Below are 22,287 nucleotides of genomic sequence, written 5' to 3' on the forward strand. Positions count from 1 at the left end.
CCAGCGGGAGAGGGAAGGTTTAGGTGAGTACTCTTTAGAGGGCAGGAAAGGGGGATATGTGAACTCCAGGGGGTGACGGCGGCAGCAGGGGGGTGGGAGGGTACGTTTTTGTATGTCAGGCAATATATTCTTGTGTGGAAATATCAAAAGAAAAAAATATATATATATTAAAATAAAGGAGCATTGATTGTTGTTTACCCTGTACAGTAGGTTTTGTTTGTATTCTTATTCATCACAGTATTGTACGCTGGTAAAGAACGGTGCACAAGGCATGGTAAGTGGGGGATTGTCAGAATGCTTACCAATTAGTAGGCCGCACACCCGGTCCAGCAAAATGCGGCATGGGCCATAGGGGCTGCGAGCCAGGTGATATGCGGATGCTAGCTGGTCCCAAAAAGGTATGGGGCGTGTTCGCATGCCTACAAAGTTGGTACGGGCACGCCCCAGGTGGAGAATGGTAGGGGGCGTGGTGGCGTGCTCGCGTGGTTGGCCCAAACACACCCCAGGTAGATTAACATCATGTGAGCCTTGTGCACCGCTGTTCTTTTCCTTGCCCTGCGACTGGTTGTAAGTTGCGTTACGTTGAAATAAAGCTGTGACCGATTTATTTGCCCATAATTTGCTTGGTCTCGTCTCAATTATTGGTGGGCGTTAGACGGCGGGTCGCCGTTAAGTCGACCTCTCCACCCTTATCAACAAATGTGTTTTCCTTGCCTTCAAGAGATGATAAGTGTTTTGTTCCTTTTATTCACGTCCTGTGTGTAACGGAAGTGCCTACTATCCAAGGAAGTACTGGAAAACAATATACACTGTCTGCTGACACTTGAAGGAAAATTACAGGACGTTACAGAAAAAATGTTTTATTGGACAAAGCATTTTTTATTCACTAAATTATGTAAAGGCAATTTTTTTTTTAGTAAAAATTTGTGGTGGATCGCTAAATAAACTCCTGAAACGTGATTATATATTTCAGTGGTCGGCAACATGTGGCACGTGAGCCTGTTTCAAGACCCAGCCAGTAATACTGCCGGATGCCACAGGTACGGCAGTAACGGATTTCTGCGATCCATTCCGAATGCGCCCGCCCCTTTATCTTCCAATTTCCCAGTTGTCTCATCTGTGGGACGGTGAACACCACCTGACCTGCGTGTGCCGTCCCAGCAGACATTGCTGCAAGGACTCCTGGGAGCAAAAGCATCAGGTTGAAGAGTCTGTCTCTCCAATGCAGAGCACTAAGGAAAGAAGGTTTAGTGGGGTAATAGTGTGGCCTGTTAATTTAAGGTGGGATGAATGGGACTTGCATTACTGGGTGCTTTGGGGGCTATTAACTGATGTGATAATTAACTTAACTGATAGCGTCCCTGGTATTCGTGCAATCCTATTGGAAAAGACTTGAAGCGGCATTCACCCAATAATTCTTCATGGTGTTATGTGTGAAAAGTACAACTGCAAATGGGGAAATCAGCCTGTACCCCAAAAAAAAGTCAAACACACACTGGATAACAGTGTAGAAATCTGTTAGGGCACTTAATCAAAGGGATTGGGTTTCTTAATTTGTGTCAAATGCGTTTTTTTGTTCTAACAGTGAAAGAATGTTAGAAAGCAATATTTTGGGGAAAAATATGTGCTGTAGATAAATTGAGGGTACATTAAAATGGGTGTGAGTATAGTTTTGTGTCATAAAAGTGCATTATAAAATAAAAATTAATATACAACTGGTGCAGCCATCTGCAATCCTAAAAACTAGGGATGTGCAGGCTCGGATAGGTTCGAGTTTGCACGCCGAGTTCGGATTTTTCCCTCCAAAAACACGGAACTCAGAAAGAGGCAAAACGTCAGGAATGATGATGTTTGTCCAGCAATGATGATGTTTGTCCATGCAAGATGACGTTTTGCCTCTTTCTGAGTTCCGTTTTTTTTGAGGGAAAAATCCGAACTCGGCGTGCAAACTCGAACCTATCCGAGCCTTCACATCCCTACTAAAAACACCTGTCCCATCCATATTTAGCCTATGGAGAATTCGTACGTGCAAAATGGCGCGGCATAATAGGATAGCGCGATATGCATTTTGGCGCAAACATTTCACGCGTTCGCGGCTAATTGGATACAGCCCTTAGTATTCTCATTTATTAACCACAACTGGCAAAGTCGCATGTGGTGCGACACAGCCAGAAGTGCTTCAGCTGGCAGGCTCGCATCACGTGGCCGCCACACCGTGTGCCCCGGTTTTAGTAGAAAAAAATCTGTTCTGGAGACGTGCAGAACGGATCTCCTCTGACATTTTATTATGATTATGACCTCTATTGACAATTGGGGGTGCGAAGTTAATTTATAATGGGGGCCTACTGACACGGGAGGATGGGGGGTGCAAAATAAAATATTCAAATATAATAAAGCTAAAAATACTTTTTAAACTTTATTAAATAATAAAAAACTTCAATTTCTGAGTGGTTTTGTGGGGAAAAAAATGTCAGTTAAGTGGTTAAATAGGATTCGGTGTTAATTTTAAGTGCAAGTTATTAATGTCTGAACTTTCTTTTTTTTTGTTTGGGAGAGGATAGGTCTGTTTTTTTGTTTTTAAATGTGAACCCTAGGGCTTGCTGCAGGTATGGAAACCCAATTCTTAAATGTCGATGCTATTGAATGCACTTTGGCGCTTGTCGAGGACCAGAATTCATTAGTAGGCTATCCATGTTTCATGTACCAATTTTTCCAAACAGGGGGCCTGATTCAGACCCGCTCGCGAGCGCTGAGCACTCGCAAGCGGGTCGATGGTGCATTAGAGCGCATGCGCACGACGGAGGGAGCTCCGTCGTGCGCATGCGCGAGACCCAAATAACGACGGGGTAGCCGTCGTTATGGGTCTCGCACCAAAGGGGGCGTGCTGTCGATGGTGAGTGACAGCACGCCCCCTTTGGTGGGTGTGCCAGGGGCGTGGCTGCCCAGACGGAGGCGTTCCCATGGGAACGCCTAACGTCTGGGTCCGGCCCCACTGAAATCACTAGTGATGTCAGTGGGAGTGATTTTGGCTCTGATAGAGCCAAAATCACTCCAGGGCTTGCAGCAACGAGACCCTACCACGACCATCATCATGGACGCTCGCATAAGATGTGGGTGGTAACCCACAGCTATGCGAGCGTCCAAAAGGCCGCTCCACATTTAAATAGGATGGCCCTGATTCAGAGCGAGCGCTCTGGTCAGAGCGTCCGGCTCTGAATCAGGGCCATAGAACACAGTATGTACATAGAGTATGTGGTTTTTTTTTGTCTCCGTAAGACATGCTGGATCTTGTAGTTCCACAAGAGCTACTTATAGACTATCAACGTGAAACCATACAATTATAATTCCTATGGAAAATTAGGTTGTGCTCTCCCCCTTCTCCTGAGCTAAATATAAAGTGCTTGCACAAGCTGAATGTTGTATTACTCATTAGCTGAGTAACTTTTATCTATTTTCTTTGCTTACCTTATATTTACCATCACCATACAAACAGAGCAGGGAAGCTGCATACTTCCGTGCTGTCTGCCCGGCACTGGCTCCGCCCCCTTTTTCCAGTGTCCATTGCAGCAGATCTGACTTAGGGATGGACATCGGAAGCCCACCATCAAATGATGGTTGGGCTTCCACCACTGAAACTTTCGATGTGATGGTAGCTAACCATCATATCAAAAGAATTCAATGGTAAAAGCTATTTATATGACTAGTGGCAGGGGGCGGAGCGTCTGTAAATGAGGGCGCGAGCCTCGTGGCACCTTCGTTCACGTCAATGTGGGGGTGTGTCCAGCATTCTGCGAGATGCTGGGCTGCCCCCAGGCTCCCACTACATAGAGAATACAGTCAGGTGCATAAATATTGGGACATTGACAGAATTTTCATATTTTGGCCTCTATTCACCACCACAATGGATTTGAAATGAAACAAACAAGATGTGATTTACCTGCAGACTTTCAGATTTAATTTGAGGGTAATTACATCCAAATCAGGTGAACGGTGTAGGAATTACAACGGTTTCTATATGTGCCTCCCACTTTTTAAGGGTCCAAAAGTAATGGGACTATCAACTCAAAAGCTATTTCATGGACAGGTGTGGGCTTATTCCCTTGTATTTCATTATCAATTAAGCAGGTAAAAGGTCTGGAGTTGATTCTAGGTGTGACATTTGCATTTGGAATCAGTTGCTGTCAACTCTCAATATGAGATCCAAAGAGCTGTCACTATCATTGAAACAAGCCATCATTAGGCTGAAAAGTCAAAACAAACACAAAAGAGAGATAGCAAAAACATTAGGTGTGGCCAAATCAACTGTTTGGAACATTCTTAAAAAGAAAGAACGCACCGGAGAGCTCAGCAACACCAAAAGACCCGGAAGACCACGGAAAACAACTGTGGTGGATGACAGAAGAATTATTTCCCTGGTGAAGAAAAACCCCTTCACAACAGTTATCCAAATCAAGAACACTCTCCAGGAGGTAGGTGTATATGTGTCAAAGTCAACAATCAAGAGAAGACTTCACAAGAGTGAATATAGAGGGTTCACCACAATATGTAAACCATTGGTGAGCCACAAAAACAGGAAGACCAGATTAGAGTTTGCCAAACAACATCTAAAAAAGCCATTACAGTTCTGGAACAACATCCTATGGACAGATGAGACAAAGATCAACTTGTACCAGAGTGATGGAAAGAGAAGAATATGGAGAAGGAAAAGAACTGCTCATGATCCAAAACATACCACCTCATCAGTGAAGCATGGTGGTTGTAGTGTCATGGCGTGGGCATGTATGGCTGCCAATGGAACTGGTTCCCTTGTATTTATTGATGATGTGACTGCTGACAAAAGCAGCAGAATGAATTCTGAAGTGTTTCGGGCAATATTATATGCTCATACTCAGTCAAATACTTCAGAACTCATTGGACGGCGCTTCACAGTGCAGATGGACAATGACCCAAAGCATACTGCAAAAGCAACCAAAGAGTTTTTTAAGGCTAAAAAGTGGAATGTTATGCAATGCCAAATCAATCCCCTGACCTGAATCCGATTGAGCATGCATTTCACTTCATGAAGACAAAACTGAAGGGAAAATGCCCCAAGAACAAGCAGGAACTGAAGACATTTGCAGTAGAGGCCTGGCAGAGCATCACCAGGGATGAAACCCAGCGTCTGGTGATGTCTATACGTTCCAGACTTCAGGTTGTAATAGCCTGCAAAGGATTTGCAACAAAGTATTAAAAAGTGAAAGTTAGATTTAGGATTGTTTAGTTTGTCCCATTACTTTTGGCCCCTTAAAAAGTGGAAGGCACATATAGAAACCGCTGTAATTCCTACACCGTTCACCTGATTTGGATGTAATTACCCTCAAATTAAATCTGAAAGTCTGCAGTTAAAGCACATCTTGTTTGTTTCATTTAACAGCCATTGTGGTGGTGAATAGAGGCCAAAATATAAAAATTCTATCAATGTCCCAATATTTATGCACCTGACTGTAGATGTCGTGCGCATGCATATGGCATCTGTTCTCCTGCTGCTCTGCAGTGTGTGCTTTACCCCCCGCAGCCAGCCAGTAAATGGGCATCGGAAAGCTGCATCCGATGGCTGTCAACCATCGAATTCCCATGATTCGATGGAAAAAGTACTTCCATCGAATCGGAAACAACGATGGTTGCTAACCATCAGTTTCTGATGTCCATCCTTAAGGTGGGTACACACTATAGCAATATATCTGCAGATGATGGTTGTTCATACACACTGAACAACCATCATCTGCATGCTGCAACAGGTCCGGTTGGGCGGGGGGCAGGCCGGGGGTGTGTCCCCTCAGGAGGGGGGCTTGTCCCACCCCCCTCCCCTTGGCTGCTGTTGTGTGTGTACGAGTGGTCTGTAGACCGCCCGTACAAATTTGCCGATGGACAGATATCTCTGCAGATATATCACCAATGCGATATGTCTGTGAACAACAGCGTTCACAGACATATCGCCTGTACACACTGGCCGACGGGCACCCAATATATTGGCTGATTAATTGATTGGCCAATATATATCGACCAGTGTATACCCAGCATTAGTCTGACCTGCTGCTCTCAGACACTGGGGAATGCGCAGTGAGGAGCAGGCATATCGGGCATCCGATATGTCTGTATTCTCACTGTGGGGGTCATTCAGACCCGCTCGCGAGCGCAGGACGCTCGCAAGCGGGTCGATGTTACCCCAATGTGCATGCGCACGACGGAGGGAGCTCCGTCGTGTGCATGCGCGAGACCCGGACAGCGACAGCTAAGCTGTCGCTCCGGGTCTCGCACCAAAGGGGGCGTGCTCCGGGTCTCGCACCAAAGGGGGCGTGGCTGCCAGACGGAGGCGTTCCCATGGGAACTCCTACCGTCTGGGTCCGGCCCCACTGACATCACTAGTGATGTCAGTGGGAGTGATTTTGGCTCTGATAGAGCCAAAATCACTCCAGGGCTTGCGGTCACCGAGACCCTACCGCAGGGTCTCGTCGCAAGCCCGATGGTCTTGACCATCGCGACCATCTTTTTGGCCACTCGCATATGCTGTGGGTGGTCACCCACAGCTATGCAAGCGGCCAGGAGGCCGCTCCATTTTTAGGTAGGAGGGCACTGATTCAGAGCGAGCACTCTGGTCAGAGCGTCCGGCTCTGAATCAGGCCCTGTGTCCAGGGATCGCAGAGGGACCGGACAGCGCTCGAAGATATCCGATAAGTAAGACTACATGAATGGCTACTAAACATCACTATATAGCGCATCAATGTGATGCGATATATCATACCCTCCAAAATTTCCCAGCAAGAACCCGGTACATGGGGGGCGTGGCCGCAGATAAAGGGGCGTGGTCACAGGTCAAGGGGCGTGTCCATGGGGGCTGGAGCCATCGGGCGCTGGCTAGTTTAGAACTTGCAGTAATATACTGCATGTTCTGTATACCGGTGCTGGCGGTCAGGGCAGAGAAGCACGGAGGTCAGCTGTCACTCAGCAGCGCTGCGGGAGTCCTGTGTCCCAGCAGTGCTGCTTAACAAATCTGGTGAGTGTACCAACCTGGTACAGCCCCGTTTGCCGATACAGACCATTAGAAAACGGTGCTGTACCGGCTAAAACGGTATAGTTGGAGGGTATGAGATATATATATATATATAATATAGTGATGTTTGTCATGAGCCACTTCATGTTCTTTATGAATAATCTCCCATATGTGCAGAGTACCACTATAATCAGTAATATTTTGATTACTACATTACCAGGTTTTGCTTAGTGTACAGTATGCAGTGCCAGCCTTACCAAGCACAGTCTTATATTTCATTTATTCTTGAGCTAGTATAAGCCCGATGTTTGCCATATCTATGCATCTTTATATTACTAGCAATATTTGGAGTTTCCGTTTACCCCAATAAAATAAACAGGTTGGTGGGATGACGTTGCCCGCTGCATGCCCGGGCCGGCACGTAGTGCCCAGGACAGAGCAACAGAAGCTCAGCGCCCCGTATACGGCCATCCCTTCTTCCTTATTCCTGACCAGCGTGAAAATTAGCCTCGGGGTAATTGGATATGCCCCTAAAGGTGCCCACACACATACCGACTTTTCATCCAATTTGGCCGATTTCGACGAATCGTGATGACAGATTATGTAAAAAATGGCCAAATCGTGAGTTTCTACACTTGATCACGATGCCGATGCGCGTCCCCGCTCGTCGTACATCGCATCTTCAGATCTGCCATGCTGTAGGTCAGATTAGCCAATCTGGGATACAATGCACTGGTTGCAAGATAGATCTTAAGTCAGATTGGACATTTTTAACTCCAAATCGTGACCACGACTGCCTGGGGAGAGTTCAGGGGAAATCGTGTACTTTGGCTGATTGGGAGCAAGTCGGTATGTGTGTGGGCACCTTAAGAGTGGTGATGTATCATGTTACTGAACTCTTGGCTGACTGTATGTTTTTGATCTTGTTGTGTTGTCGCTTCCGAAGAGAACTCCTCCCACCTGGCAGAACGCCAGAGCCGTCATCGTCCTATCGCTGCGATCGCTCCTGATTCCGGAGACCAATCAAAAGTAGGGGATCTAGGAAAACTGTCTCCACAGCTGCAGACTCCACCTTGCGTGACATAGAAACGCTGCACATCGTCACTCGACCGAGATCCAGACGAAGAGGAAGAAGGGGAGGAGAGAAGTCTGGATTACTGCGGGTAACATACCAGGTAGGAGCCGCGTTTCAGGCCGGATAAGTAGCGATTCATGTACCCTCAGCAGTTATTAGAGACGGCTAGTGAGTGAGTGTCTCATGACTCGAATGATTCGAGTCACACTAGGGACACTCACCTCCCTAGCCTCTCTGTCAGTGGGAGCCTGTGTCTGGGCCCTGGTAGTAGCAGCCCCTGACTCCGAGTGACAGCTCCGCCCCCCCGATCATATTTCTGTACTCAGTCAGTGTACAGAAGTGTGATCAGGTCTTTTCTTCAGTGTAGGGGGGGCGGAGCTGTCCCTCGGAGTCTGACTGCCCGGGCACAGAGCGAGTCAGAGCTGAAAGGGGAAGGGTTGGAGCTGTAGGCGGGCTTTCCGCGAGACTAGGGGTCCTGCCAGAGCAGAGGCTACATAGTGTACGTGGTTCAGCTGTATACAATGAAAGAGTCACTCCGATGTATTACAATTACTAAAATCTTTGATTTGAAAGGTTTTCGAATTCTGAACATTAGAAAATGAGCGTGTTAGTGGATGGGTGTAACCTGCAATTGTTGCATTGCATGCATTTATAGAAATATCTCATGTTTGTACCCCAGATCTCTCCTTGTGAAGGCTATGTTGGTTTTAACATGTTCGGTGCTAAGAAGTCTTTGAGGTTTTGTGCTTTCTTAAAGACCATCATTGGTTTATCAGGTATAATCCAATTGGGGATTATTGCAAACGGTTTCTATTCTCTGTCTATTTGAAATTTTCCGTATTTCTTTCTCATGTTTATTAAAGGAAGTCATAAAGTGGACATTTCCAGATTTATCCTTTTTTCTTTAGTTTTATATTCCAGGTTTGTTCCGATCTGTACAAAAAAGATATGTCTGCGCTGATGTTCACAGAAAAAACATATTAGAAATATTATTGAATATCAATTTATTTCACATATAACTAGAACTGCAGTTCCTAAAAGCATTGGATTCAACAATTGTTTTACATATACTCAGATCATATCTGTACAATTACCAATGTGGCAATAATAAAATGGTTACATATGAAATTGACTGGTAAAAACAATTAAACAAACAAATGTTGTATTAATAACCCACCAATTGATGGGAAAAGACAAACAGCAATTGATTTAATATATTAATACTATTGATCCCAAGAAATACTAAAGGGATTCCTAATTGAACTCCTATTGGAGATTGGAAACAAATAGCCCAATGATGAAAGTTCCAATGTTATTGGATCCGCGGTGTCCGTAAAGTTTAAAGGACACAGTATGGTACATATGTTAAATATGATGATTATTCAAGCCGCTCACCCTCAGCTGATCCAGCCTAAAAAAGTCAGTCTGCTCCGGCAGAACACTGATTTCCAATGCTACAGACACACTGGATGTAAAACTGTGGATGTGTGCTGACCACAGTGATGTCTGGCTGTAAGCGCAATACTCACAGGGGAGCCGTCTGCTCCGACAGGTGTCTGACTCCCACTAGTGAGATGCAATGGGTGATGACTGGTAGCCAGCTGATGGCGGCTGAAGGGGGTTCGTCTGCTCCGGCAGGCTCCCGACTCCCGCTAGTGAGATGCGCTAGATGGTATTGGGTGATACCGGCTGGAAGGGGGTCCGTCTGCTCCGGCAGACTCCTGACTCCCGCTGATGGATAGGCAGTAGAACGTGACTGCTAACAGCTGGAACCGGCTGAAAAAGGTGAAGATGCGGTCTCCAAATGCAAACAGGAACAGGTGAAGTCCTAACTAAGTTTCCCTTGACGCGTTTCTCCCCTCTCACATGGGGTTTTTTCAAAAGGCTGAAGAAACCATTGTGTCCAAGAGTTCCTTTTTAAATGGATCATGGCCAATCACAACTTCAATAGAACACCATTATTCATTTCAATGCTGATTGCATGCCATTAACTCCTTCTTTGAATTTTATAATACATCTAAACATTAAACACTTACAATATGTTAAAAAACATTTAAACCAAAAATTCTTTGATTGTATCTCTTGCTGGGTGGATACACAAAAATTCTAAAAATGTCAGACCCCTTGGATCATCCCCTATATATTCTCAGGAATACTATATACTATATAAACCCTTATTGATACATTCCAACCTATATAATCGATGATACACCTCCTATTCAATCGGCCTAAAATAGTTGCAGTGTAAATATTATAACTAGTAAGAAACCACAGCATAATCGTCGTATTTAGATCCCTAAAAAAAACACAAATGATAAATAAACTTAAAACCAATTTAATTCCGAAATAAGGTGACACATGCGTGTATATATACACATATGTGTGATCAAAAACAGATACACAAGCTGAGAATAATGGGTGTAAAGACCCATATGAATGGATACTATGCATATCACACATAAGTCCCTTCCAGTACATAAACGAAAGAATCAAAAATCTAATTCAACCATTTCGTTTAACCCCTCTGGGTATAATGTCCGTAGTGTATGTATCCAATAAGCCTCGCGGATGCAAAGTTTACGATATCTATCCCCCCCTGTAAACGTGGGGGAGATTGATTCAATACCCATAAGTCTCAGACCTTCAGGATTCCCTGAGTGTTTTTGCCGAAAATGTCTTGGGATACTATGAGTATCCAGACCATTGATTATATTCCTTCTATGTTCTAAGAACCTCGTTTTTAAACATCTCGTAGTGCGTCCAATGTATTGCAAAAGGCATGGACACTGTAACAAATATATAACATAAACACTATTGCAATTAATAAAAGACTTAATGGAATATTTGACAAGAGAAATCCTAGAGGAAACGGATAGAGTTTTAATTTGAATATAACCACATGTTATACACCGTGATTGGGAACATTTAAAACAACCAACAATCTTGGGTAACCAATCTGTTTTACTGGATTGATCTCCCGATGTCTTTTTTCTCTTAAAGAAGCTTGGAGCCAGTAAATTCTTAAGGTTATCTGCCTTTTTAAATATTATTGTCGGTTTCACTTTCAGCTCATTTTTCAAGAGTGGATCCAAAAGTAATGTTTTATAATTCCTCTTGAAAATATTCCCAATATGATGTGAACAACTATTGAATTTAGAGATAAAAACACTTGATTTGTCTAAATCTATTTTAGAAGATGTCCTTTTAGAGGGCTTGAGAGGACAGCCGCTCGCGAGTGGGTCTGAATCAGGCCCTAAATTGGAACGATAATGAAAATAGGAAATTCTTAGTAATGAAAATTATGACTAAATCTGTGTTCCTGATGAATAACGACGAGACAAAATAGCTGTATCTATATATATTGCTGCTGCTGCTCCCTGCTGCCACCAGGAGATCATAGGTATTTATTCCTGCTGAATGAAGTATTTGCTGTGAGCTGGAGAATAAACCAGGTGTCAATTATATACACCTGGATTCATTAATTCAATTTAAGAGTGACTAATTAGAAATCATTCTGTGCCTTTAAAAGGACAAGTGGTGGAGTGAAGGATCACTCTTTGAAAAAGCCCCCACCGTGGAAAGAGGGGTGAGACGTGTCAGAGGATCCCCAGTCTCTTCACTTTTTATCCAGCCAAGCATCACTACTAAAGCACCTATTTGATCCATTTGGTTACAGAGCATCGGCTTCTTTGTATACAATTCTCTGGATTACCATGTACGCATATGCTTGCTGACAAGGGAGACCTGTAGCACCATATTTACCCAGGATTAACGACGTGGCTCTGATGTAAGTCGGCCATCTGGCTGTTCAGTTACACTCCCTGGGACAAGGATTATATATGCAGTGCCTTGCAAAAGTATTCACCCCCCTTGGCTTTTTACCTTTTTTGTTACATTACAACCTGTAATTTATTTAATTTTTTTAATCTGAATTTTATGTGATGGATCTGCACAAAATAGTCTAATTGGGTGAAGTGAAATGAGAAAAATATATATAAAAAAGAATCTTTATAAATAAAATTCTGAAAATTGTCATGTGCGTATGTAATCACCCCCTTTGCTACGAAGCCCCTCAAAAGCTGGTGCAACCAATTACCTTCATAAGTCACATAATTAGTGAAATTAAGTCCACCTGTGTGAAATAAGTGTCACATGATCTGTCAGTATAAACACACTTTTTCTGAAAGGCCCCAGAGGCTGCAACACCACTAATACCCCTTTTCCACCTAAATTCCGGGTCTGACCCGGAGTTGGAACAAAGGCCCTCATTCAGAGCCGGACGCTCTGAGCAGAGTGCACGCTCTGAATGAGGGCCGCCCTCCATAATTATGGAGCGTCCTGGACGCTCGTATGGCTGTGGGTCACCACCCACAGCCTATACGAGCGTGCAGTTTGATGGCCGCGATGGTCTTGACCATCGCGACCATCGCCACTGCGAGCCTGCGGTTGAGGTTTTCAACCGCAAGGCCTGGAGTGATTTTGGCTCTATCAGAGCCAAAATCACTCCCACTGACATCATTAGTGATGTCAGTGGGCCGGCTTCTGACGGTAGGTGTTCCCTAGGGAACGCCCCCGTCAGGGAGGCATGCCCCCGGCACGCCCACCAAAGGGGGCGTGCTGTCAATCAACATCGACAGCACGCCCCCTTTGATCGGACACAACGAGTGAAGGAAAGTCCTTCGCTCGTCGCGTCTGGCGCATGCGCACGACGGAGCTCCCGCCGTCGTGCGCATGCGCAGTGCACAACATCGACCCACTTGCGAGCGGACAGCCGCTCGCGAGTGGGTCTGAATCAGGCCCAAAATTCCTATCCGGATCAGACCCGGAATTTTGCCGGCGCTGACTCGGGATATTCCCGAGTCAGCGCCGCTCACACCGCAGTCGGGTCTGCATAGACCCGGCTTTTGCGGAGTGAAAGTGGATGCTTGGAGATTACGTCATCTCCAAGCGCCACTGAAGCCGGACCAATCGGCCGGCTAGCAGCGCACTCCAGGTCATCGTGACCCGGAGTGCGCTGTTCCCATAGCAGGGTTTCACGGGCTACACCTGTGTTAAACCCTGCTAGTTACCTGGGTTGGATTGCCGGGTCACTCGACTCGGCGATCCAACCCTCTGCCCTTTTACACCAGGGAGCTGCCCGGGTTAACCCTTCAAAAACCCGGGTTTTAGCTCCGGTGTAAAAGGGGTATAAGCAAGAGGCATCACACCATGAAGACCAAGGAGCTCTCCAAACAAGTCAGGAACAAAGTTGTTGTGAAGTACAAATCTGGGTTGGGTTATAAAAAAAAATATCCAAATCTTTGATGATCCCCCGGGAGCACTATCAAATCCATCATCATCAAATGGAAAGAACATGGTACCACAAAAAACCTGCCAAGAGAGGGCCGCCAACCAAAACTCACAGACCGGGCAACGAGGGCATTAATCAGAGGCAGGGCCGCCATCAGGGGGGGACTGCCGGTACTCAAGTCCCGGGCCCGGACACTGGCAGAAAGGGAGGGGGCCCGGTGCTGCTCCTGCAACTGCTGCATAGTCCCACGCAGTGCCCGCACTACCCTCTTGAGTGAAAAGGGAGTGGGTCGCTGCTACCAACCTGAGAAACCCCTTCCTTCACGATTCCCCTACTTCCCCCTCAGTCGGCTTGAAATGGGGGCGGAGCCAGTGTCAAACCCCGCCCCCCGGACACCTGCGAATCGCGTCGTTCCTTAGGGGCGGGGCCTAATAATGCAAGATGCCCGCCACCCATTAGCAACCAGGTGCTGTGCAGAAGTGTAAGTAATAAATATTTTTGTGTTTGTGTTAGTGTGTATATATGTGTATGTACTGTATATGTCTATGTGTTAGTGTGTATATATGGGTATGTACTGTATATGTCTGTGTTAGTGTGTATGTACTGTATATGTCTGTGTTAGTGTGTATATATGTGTATGTACTGTATATGTCTGTGTTAGTGTGTATATATGTGTATGTACTGTATATGTCTGTGTTAGTGTGTGTATATATGGGTATGTACTGTATATGTCTGTGTTAGTGTGTGTATATATGGGTATGTACTGTATATGTCTGTGTTAGTGTGTATATATGTGTATGTACTGTATATGTCTATGTGTTAGTGTGTATATATGGGTATGTACTGTATATGTCTGTGTTAGTGTGTATGTACTGTATATGTCTGTGTTAGTGCGTATATATGTGTATGTACTGTATATGTCTGTGTTAGTGTGTATATATGTGTATGTACTGTATATGTCTATGTGTTAGTGTGTATATATGTGTATGTACTGTATATGTCTATGTGTTAGTGTGTATATATGGGTATGTACTGTATATGTCTGTGTTAGTGTGTATATATGTGTATGTACTGTATATGTCTGTGTTAGTGTGTGTATATATGTGTATGTACTGTATATGTCTGTGTTAGTGTGTATATATGTGTATGTACTGTATATGTCTGTGTTAGTGTGTATATATGTGTATGTACTGTATATGTCTGTGTTAGTGTGTATATATGTGTATGTACTGTATATGTCTGTGTTAGTGTGTATATATGTGTATGTACTGTATATGTCTGTGTTAGTGTGTATATATGTGTATGTACTGTATATGTCTGTGTTAGTGTGTATATATGAGTATGTACTGTATATGTCTGTGTTAGTGTGTATATATGTGTATGTACTGTATATGTCTGTGTTAGTGTGTATATGTGTATGTACTGTATATGTCTGTGTTAGTGTGTATATATGTGTATGTACTGTATATGTCTATGTGTTAGTGTGTATGTACTGTATATGTCTGTGTTAGTGTGTGTATATATGGGTATGTACTGTATATGTCTGTGTTAGTGTGTATGTACTGTATATGTCTGTGTTAGTGTGTATATATGGGTATGTACTGTATATGTCTGTGTTAGTGTGTATATATGTGTATGTACTGTATATGTCTATGTGTTAGTGTGTATATATGGGTATGTACTGTATATGTCTGTTAGTGTGTATATATGGGTATGTACTGTATATGTCTATGTGTTAGTGTGTATATATGTGTATGTACTGTATATGTCTGTGTTAGTGTGTATATATGGGTATGTACTGTATATGTCTGTGTTAGTGTGTATATATGTGTATGTACTGTATATGTCTATGTGTTAGTGTGTATATATGGGTATGTACTGTATATGTCTGTGTTAGTGTGTATGTACTGTATATGTCTGTGTTAGTGTGTATATATGGGTATGTACTGTATATGTCTGTGTTAGTGTGTATATATGGGTATGTACTGTATATGATTGTGTTAGTGCGTATATATGTGTATGTACTGTATATGTCTGTGTTAGTGTGTATGTACTGTATATGTCTATGTGTTAGTGTGTATATATGGGTATGTACTGTATATGTCTGTGTTAGTGTGTATGTACTGTATATGTCTGTGTTAGTGTGTATATATGGGTATGTACTGTATATGTCTGTGTTAGTGTGTATATATGGGTATGTACTGTATATGATTGTGTTAGTGTGTATATATGTGTATGTACTGTATATGTCTGTGTTAGTGTGTATGTACTGTATATCTATGTGTTAGTGTGTATATATGGGTATGTACTGTATATGTCTATGTGTTAGTGTGTATATATGTGTATGTACTGTATATGTCTGTGTTAGTGTGTATATATGGGTATGTACTGTATATGTCTGTGTTAGTGTGTATATATGGGTATGTACTGTATATGTCTATGTGTTAGTGTGTATATATGGGTATGTACTGTATATGTCTGTGTTAGTGTGTATATATGGGTATGTACTGTATATGTCTATGTGTTAGTGTGTATATATGGGTATGTACTGTATATGTCTATGTGTTAGTGTGTATATATGGGTATGTATTTCTGTATGTGCTAGCGTGTATATATGCGTATGTATATATCTGTATGTGTTAGAGTGTACATATGTGTATGTATGTTTGTGTGGATGTATGTGTATGTACATATGTTAGCGTGGATATATGTATATGTGTTATATATACTTGTACATGTGTGTTATGCTGCATATATTATGTGTGTATGTGTGTGTTTAACAATATATATATATACACACACACAGTATATATATATATATATATATATATATATATATATGTATATATATATATATATATTTTATTTTAATTATTTTATTAGAAACCCCCTCCATCTCCCTCAGAAAATCCTGTATTTGCCCCTGCACTTGTTTAATAAATTTTCTTTTCTTTTGGCGTTGGGGTGCATGACATCACGCCACTGGATGGGAAATGTCAGATGAGCCGCGGCGTGTGAGGAGCAGCGCCAGCCAGCCCTGGAGGAGAAGAAGCCAGAAGGAAGAAGCACAAAGCGATAAGGTCAGTCATAATTAATTAGACCTAGCAGTAGCGGGAGGGGGGGCCCAGGGGCCCTGCCTATTTTGTCAGTCCTGGGCCCCACAATATCTGATGGCAGCCCTGATCAGAGGCAGCACAGAGACCAAAGGTAACCTTGAAGGAGCTGCAGAGTTCCACAGCAGAGACTGGTGTATCTGTGCATGTGACCACAATAAGCCGTACACTCCATAGAGCCGGGGAGTGGCCAGAAAGAAAACATTACTTAGTGATAAAAGTAAGACAACACGATTTGAGTTTGCCAAAAAGCATGTGGGCGACTCCCCAAATGTATGGAGGAAGGTGCTCTGGTCAGATGAGACTAAAATTGAACTTTTCGGCCACCAAGGAAAACGCTATGTCTGGCTCAAACCCAACACATCCCATCACCCCAAGAACACCATCCCCACAGTGAAACATGGTGGTGGCAGGATCATGCTGTGCGGATGTTTTTCAGCAGCAGGACTGGGAAACTGATTCGAGTCGAGGGAAAGATGGATGGTGCTAAATACGGGGATATTCTTGAGCAAAACCTGTTTCAGTCTGCCTGTGATTTGAGACTGGGACGGAGGTTCACCTTCCAGCAGGACAATGACCTGAAGTATACTGCTAAAGCAACACTCCAGTGGTTTAAGGAGTAACATTTAAATGTGTTGGAATGGCCTAGTCAAAGCCTAGATCTCAATCCAATTGAGACTCTGTGGTCAGACTTGAAGATTGATGTTCACAAGCAGAAACCATCCAACATGAAGGAGCTGGAGCAGTTTTGCCTCAAGGAATGGGCAAAAATCCCAGGGGCAAGATGTGGCAAGCTCATAGAGACTTATCCAAAGTGACTTGCAGCTGTAATTGCCGCAAAAGGTGGCTCGACAAAGTACTGACTTTAGGGGGGTGAATAGTTGTGCACGCTAAAGTTTTCTGTTATGTTGTCCTAAATGTTGTTTGATTCACAATATAAAAAAACACAACTTCACAGTTGTAGGCATGTTCTGTGAATGAAATGATGCACACCTTCAAACAATCCATTTTAATTCCAGGTTGTGAGGCAACAAAACATGAAAAATGCAAAGGGGGGTGAATACTTTTGCAAAGCACTGTACATCAGCTTTGCCTCATTTGCACTGAGCAGCGTATGAAACATTTGCATTAGTGGTCACCTAGGAAACCAAACACAGCGGTTCCTGCATTCTTAGCCAGATCATTATTCCTTTAGCTTGAGGATTGTTTTATATTTGTGTGTGCTCTTAATACCTGACAGTGTTTATTAGTGTGGACTCGGAATCCAAGTCCGAAAGGTCCTTAAATCCACGGAGCCATACTATCTTCTTTAAGAAAAGGATCACTTGCTTATATATTTGACTGCCTAGTTATTATCGGGACTCACTAAAGCCGTTCTAACAAAAGGATTTAACCCTAGGAGGCGTCTCCATGTGGGTGATTTCAGACTATACAAGCCAATTAGAGTGGTCATATATTGTAATTTATATGTGTGGTGCTTGTATATCTTTATAGCCAATTGTTAAGGAGATATAGGCTCTTTAATTGAGCTTTTTATTTTAGAGTGGTGATAATTGGATATAGTTACTTATCCTTATTAATACTAATTGACATTCATATTTTTATGTGATAGATGCTTAAAAGTGTATTTTATAAATAAATCTGTACATTCTTATTAGATCGAGTTGTGTTGAAATTCATTCTGCCATTTTGGATTACCATTAGGCATTAAGCGCAGAGTCCATTTTTGTTTTCTTTCGAATTCAAATTATGCTGAATCTATTGCGTTTGGACTCCGCCAGCCTCCCCCGCCTGGTGCGTTTAGTGTTCGCGATAGTTGGGTAACAGGCCAAGGAAGCCCTGCGGGACGTTGGGAAGCCAGTTACGGGCCGTGACTTATGGTGTGGACTTGTGGTTGTGGAGAGTGACAGTGGTCAGGTAGTCTCTCCACAGTACTATAGGATAGGGACCTGAGTGAAAAGGGCCTGTCGCAACAGGAGGGGCAAGGGTCATCAGAGAGAATAATACAGTTTTACCATTATGTATGTACACACTATTTTTTCTATCTTGTGAAGTGAAGTCCAACTACTTAATTAGGGTAAGGTTTTGAAATTTTTTAAGAACAATTGTGTTCTTGATATTTGCAGAAAATAAATATGAGCTGCTGTGAAGGAAATATCATTGTGTATTGCACTTGTTAGAACAAACAAACTTAAGGCATCAATTTGTATATGATGTATGGGAGCACTACAGTAAGTCAGACTCAGTATGTAACACATTCTTAGCCTACTGAGCCTAGATTACTAAACACAGTTAAAGGCAGTAATTCCCAACCTCGGTCCTGAAGGCACACTAACAGTCCAGGGTGTAGTGATACCCATGCTTGAGCACAGATGGCTAAATCAAAATAACTGAGGTACTAATTGTCACCTGTGCTCAAGTATGGCTATCCTTAAAACCTGGACTGTTAGCGTGCCTTGAAGACCCTGGTTGGGAACCCCTGGTTTAAGGAATACAAACTTCTTAAGGGAATGATAATGTAATGGATTTTGCTGAAGAACATTTCTCTATCAGTAAACTGCAAAGTTATGACTTATGGAGCGTACACACGGTCAGATTTGTCAGACTTGTCAGATTTGTCAGATGAACGACTGAACGATTAAACGATTTGAAAGATTTGAACGATTGAACGATTTTTGACTGCATTAAAATGAATGGAATCGTCCAAGTCTGACTGCAAACCCATCAGATGTCAGATATCGTTATCTGACAAACGGGAATGCGCATCGTTGATCGTCCGTCGTTCAGGCATGTCAGATATGAACGATTTTCCTTCAGATATGAACGACTGAACGATTTTTAAATCGTTATCGTTCATATCTGAAGGAAAAATCTGATCGTGTGTATGCACCATAAAACATTGACTAAAATTAGCCTAAAATGCTAACTGAGATCCACCGACTAAGTCTTGACTAAAACGAAGCAAAAAAAAGATTAAAATGTGACTTTAAATTTAGTTTGTTTTTTTTTTTTTTTATTATTTCTTAAAACAGTTTTCTTTATTGAAGCATTAATAGATAGCATCATATTATAGAAAAATTTTCGCAACATTTCCAAAATAACCATAAATAAATGTTGAAAAACAATACCATAATGTTAGTTTCCATATATTGAAAAATAGAAAGGAAAAAGTGACAATTAAGGTTAATTAAATCAATTAGACTTGATTCTGCATACCACTCGCACCTTGGGTAGAGATGAAATCAATGGATATCAGATGGTCTTAAAAACACACAGGTGTTTCGTACCACTCTGTACCTTGGAAGCATCTCCATAGCTGTTTTCTTAGTGATGGGGAGAGGGTGTCACTATAACTCTCCCAAGTATAAAAGAAGTGTTTAAGTAAATTTTTCTGTTTTAATGGAAGCTTCCAGCCAATCCATCCTAAATATATAGAACATTTATTCTATAAAAAAAATTTAAATGGTGGGCTGTATCCACATCTAAAGGATACATTTCTTTGCTGCCGTAGATATAACTAATAAAAGTTTATTAACCCCCTTTGCTGCTATAACGCCACTGGGAAGAATGGGGTAAGGACAAAACCCTGAGTCCAAAACCGGCGTATCACTGGACATAAATCCACCCTTACAGAGCAGCATCTGAGACAGGAGTGATCCACAGTCAATCCTATCAGGTATCTCCAATTAGGTGAGAGATATAAATCCAATGAAAAATATTAAGGAAAAGTTCTACATAGGATGCTGCTGGAATCCTTTAAATAGAATTATCCAACATTCTCAACTTAGTCTGAGTGGACAGAGATGGAAACTGATCCCGCCATTAGGCAAATCTAGTGGTTAATTTGCCATAATTTAGTGGAGTGTGTAAAAAGTAATAATGTATGGAAATAGTTTTGTGGGTGGGATTTTCGTGGACCAGAAGGTTATCCAGAGGATTATCCCAGTCACCAGGTTGACAATACTTTGACAAGTGTAGCTATGTAGTGCTAACCTTGTGGATAGGAGATAAGGAAGGACCTAAGGAACGGGTAAGTGGTAGCAGCTTGGGAAAATAGTAACACTTTCTTAGTGGTGGGGTCGGCAAGCTGATGAACACAAGTAATGCCCGATTTGGACCATAAGGTAAAAGGATATCTCGCTTCTCCATGTTGGTAACCAGGGTTATGTGTCAAAGATAAAAAAAAAAAAAGAGATGCATACAGGTTTAAAGAACGTTTGTGTCTGACTATATACCAGAGCCTACCGGTGAACATCACTAATGGGTTAGATTGGACAGAAGGCGATATTTCACAATAATGTAGATGTAAGAAGGTAATTAAGGTGACTCCTTCCAGAAAAGCAGATTCCAATGATATATTGGCATAGATGTCCTGATTATGTAGCCAGTCCCTCAAGTAACGAAGATGAGCTGCATGACTATAAGATGTAATTAATGCCCCCATTAGCTCTAGTTTTTTGGAGCTTCACAAGGCATATTCAAGCTGCCTTACCATTCCATATAAAAACACGAATCCTCTTTTCATCTCCAGCGCATCTTTCCTAGTCAAAAGGACAGGAACAGACTGCAGAGGAATAGAACCAGTTTTACTAATACCTTTTTTCCACCAAAAACCCGAGTCCAACCTGGGTTTTCAGACATGGTTCCAACCCAGGCCAGACACCATGTACACAGCACCATCGTTCTGGGTTATTTTACAGGTCAGCCCCATTCACACTGAACCTGGGTCTGCCCTGCTAAACTTGTGAGGTCATAAAAAGTGGGAGGTGACTGCTCCACAACCACCAATCAGCTCATTTTAGGCATGACCCGGGTCGGATAACGTGGGTGCTGCTGTTACACTAGAGCAAAAACCTGGGTTATTGCTGGGTCTACCTGGGACGCAGCTCAGTATAAAATGGTAGCTACCTGGGTTGGATTGCTGGGTCACTTGACCCGGGTTATTTTTCAGGGACCATTTTATACTGAGCTGCGTCCCAGGTAGACCCAGCAATAACCCAGGTTTTTGCTCTAGTGTAAAAGGGGTATAAGTTAGCCCGTCCCAGATAAGAAAGATTAAGATTGCGCCATCTTTTAGTATCTTCACGAATACTTCGTAAAATAGTTTTCAAATTAAATGTATACAGGTTAGTAAGATCCTTTTGGTATTTGTACTCCTAGATAAGTAATGGAGTTAGATGCCCATGTAATAGGTATGTCACCCCCTAGATTGTAAGCTCCTAGGAGCAGGGTCCTCCACCCCACAGTCTCACAGCCTTCTTCTCTAGCACTTCTATGACAGCCTTCACCCTCAGAGCTGTACTGTGTATGTAGAATTGTGTTGCTAATTGTTACGTGTGTTCTGTTTATATTTTGGTTACTGTATTGTAATGTAATGTTCTGTGTACCCTGTACTGTATGTATGGCGCTGCGGACCACTTGTGGCGCCCTATAAATAAAATGTAATAATAATAATAATATCACATTCCCAGGCTGGCCTTATGTAACCCCTACGAAGATATAAAGCATGTGTCAAAATTAACTGTGAAGCCTGATACTGAACCAAACTCTGTTAGTCGGTCCATCAAAAGTACAAGGGCCTCTTTCTGGTTTGACACATATGAAAGGACATCATTTGCAGCCATAATTGCCACAATCGCAGATCTAATCCCTTTTACAGTGTCTGCCTAACCCAGTTGATGATCCGTTAATAGTGGGGCAAAGAAAGCTTGTAAGCAGCCTGCTAATATTTTTGCCAACAATTTAAAATCCATGTTAAGTAGAGTAATAAGGCTGTAAG

At 42.8% G+C, this 22,287-nt stretch overlaps 1 protein-coding gene across 1 annotated transcript in view; it reads left to right on the forward strand.

Annotated features, from left to right (window-relative positions):
• The first annotated feature begins 341 nt into the window (after positions 1 to 341).
• LOC148474082 (uncharacterized) overlaps positions 342 to 22,287 on the forward strand; it is a 73,100-nt gene continuing 51,154 nt past the window's right edge. Inside the window, exons 1-4 of the mRNA XM_088459185.1 lie at positions 342 to 398; positions 1,109 to 1,255; positions 7,977 to 8,059; positions 8,117 to 8,205. Coding sequence (XP_088315311.1) covers positions 342 to 398; positions 1,109 to 1,255; positions 7,977 to 8,059; positions 8,117 to 8,205 — 376 coding nt within the window. The remainder of the gene's footprint in view (positions 399 to 1,108; positions 1,256 to 7,976; positions 8,060 to 8,116; positions 8,206 to 22,287) is intronic.

Source organism: Taudactylus pleione, unplaced genomic scaffold (genome assembly GCF_031769625.1).
Source record: "Taudactylus pleione unplaced genomic scaffold, aTauple2 ptg000897l, whole genome shotgun sequence".
Classification (NCBI taxonomy): domain Eukaryota; kingdom Metazoa; phylum Chordata; class Amphibia; order Anura; family Myobatrachidae; genus Taudactylus; species Taudactylus pleione.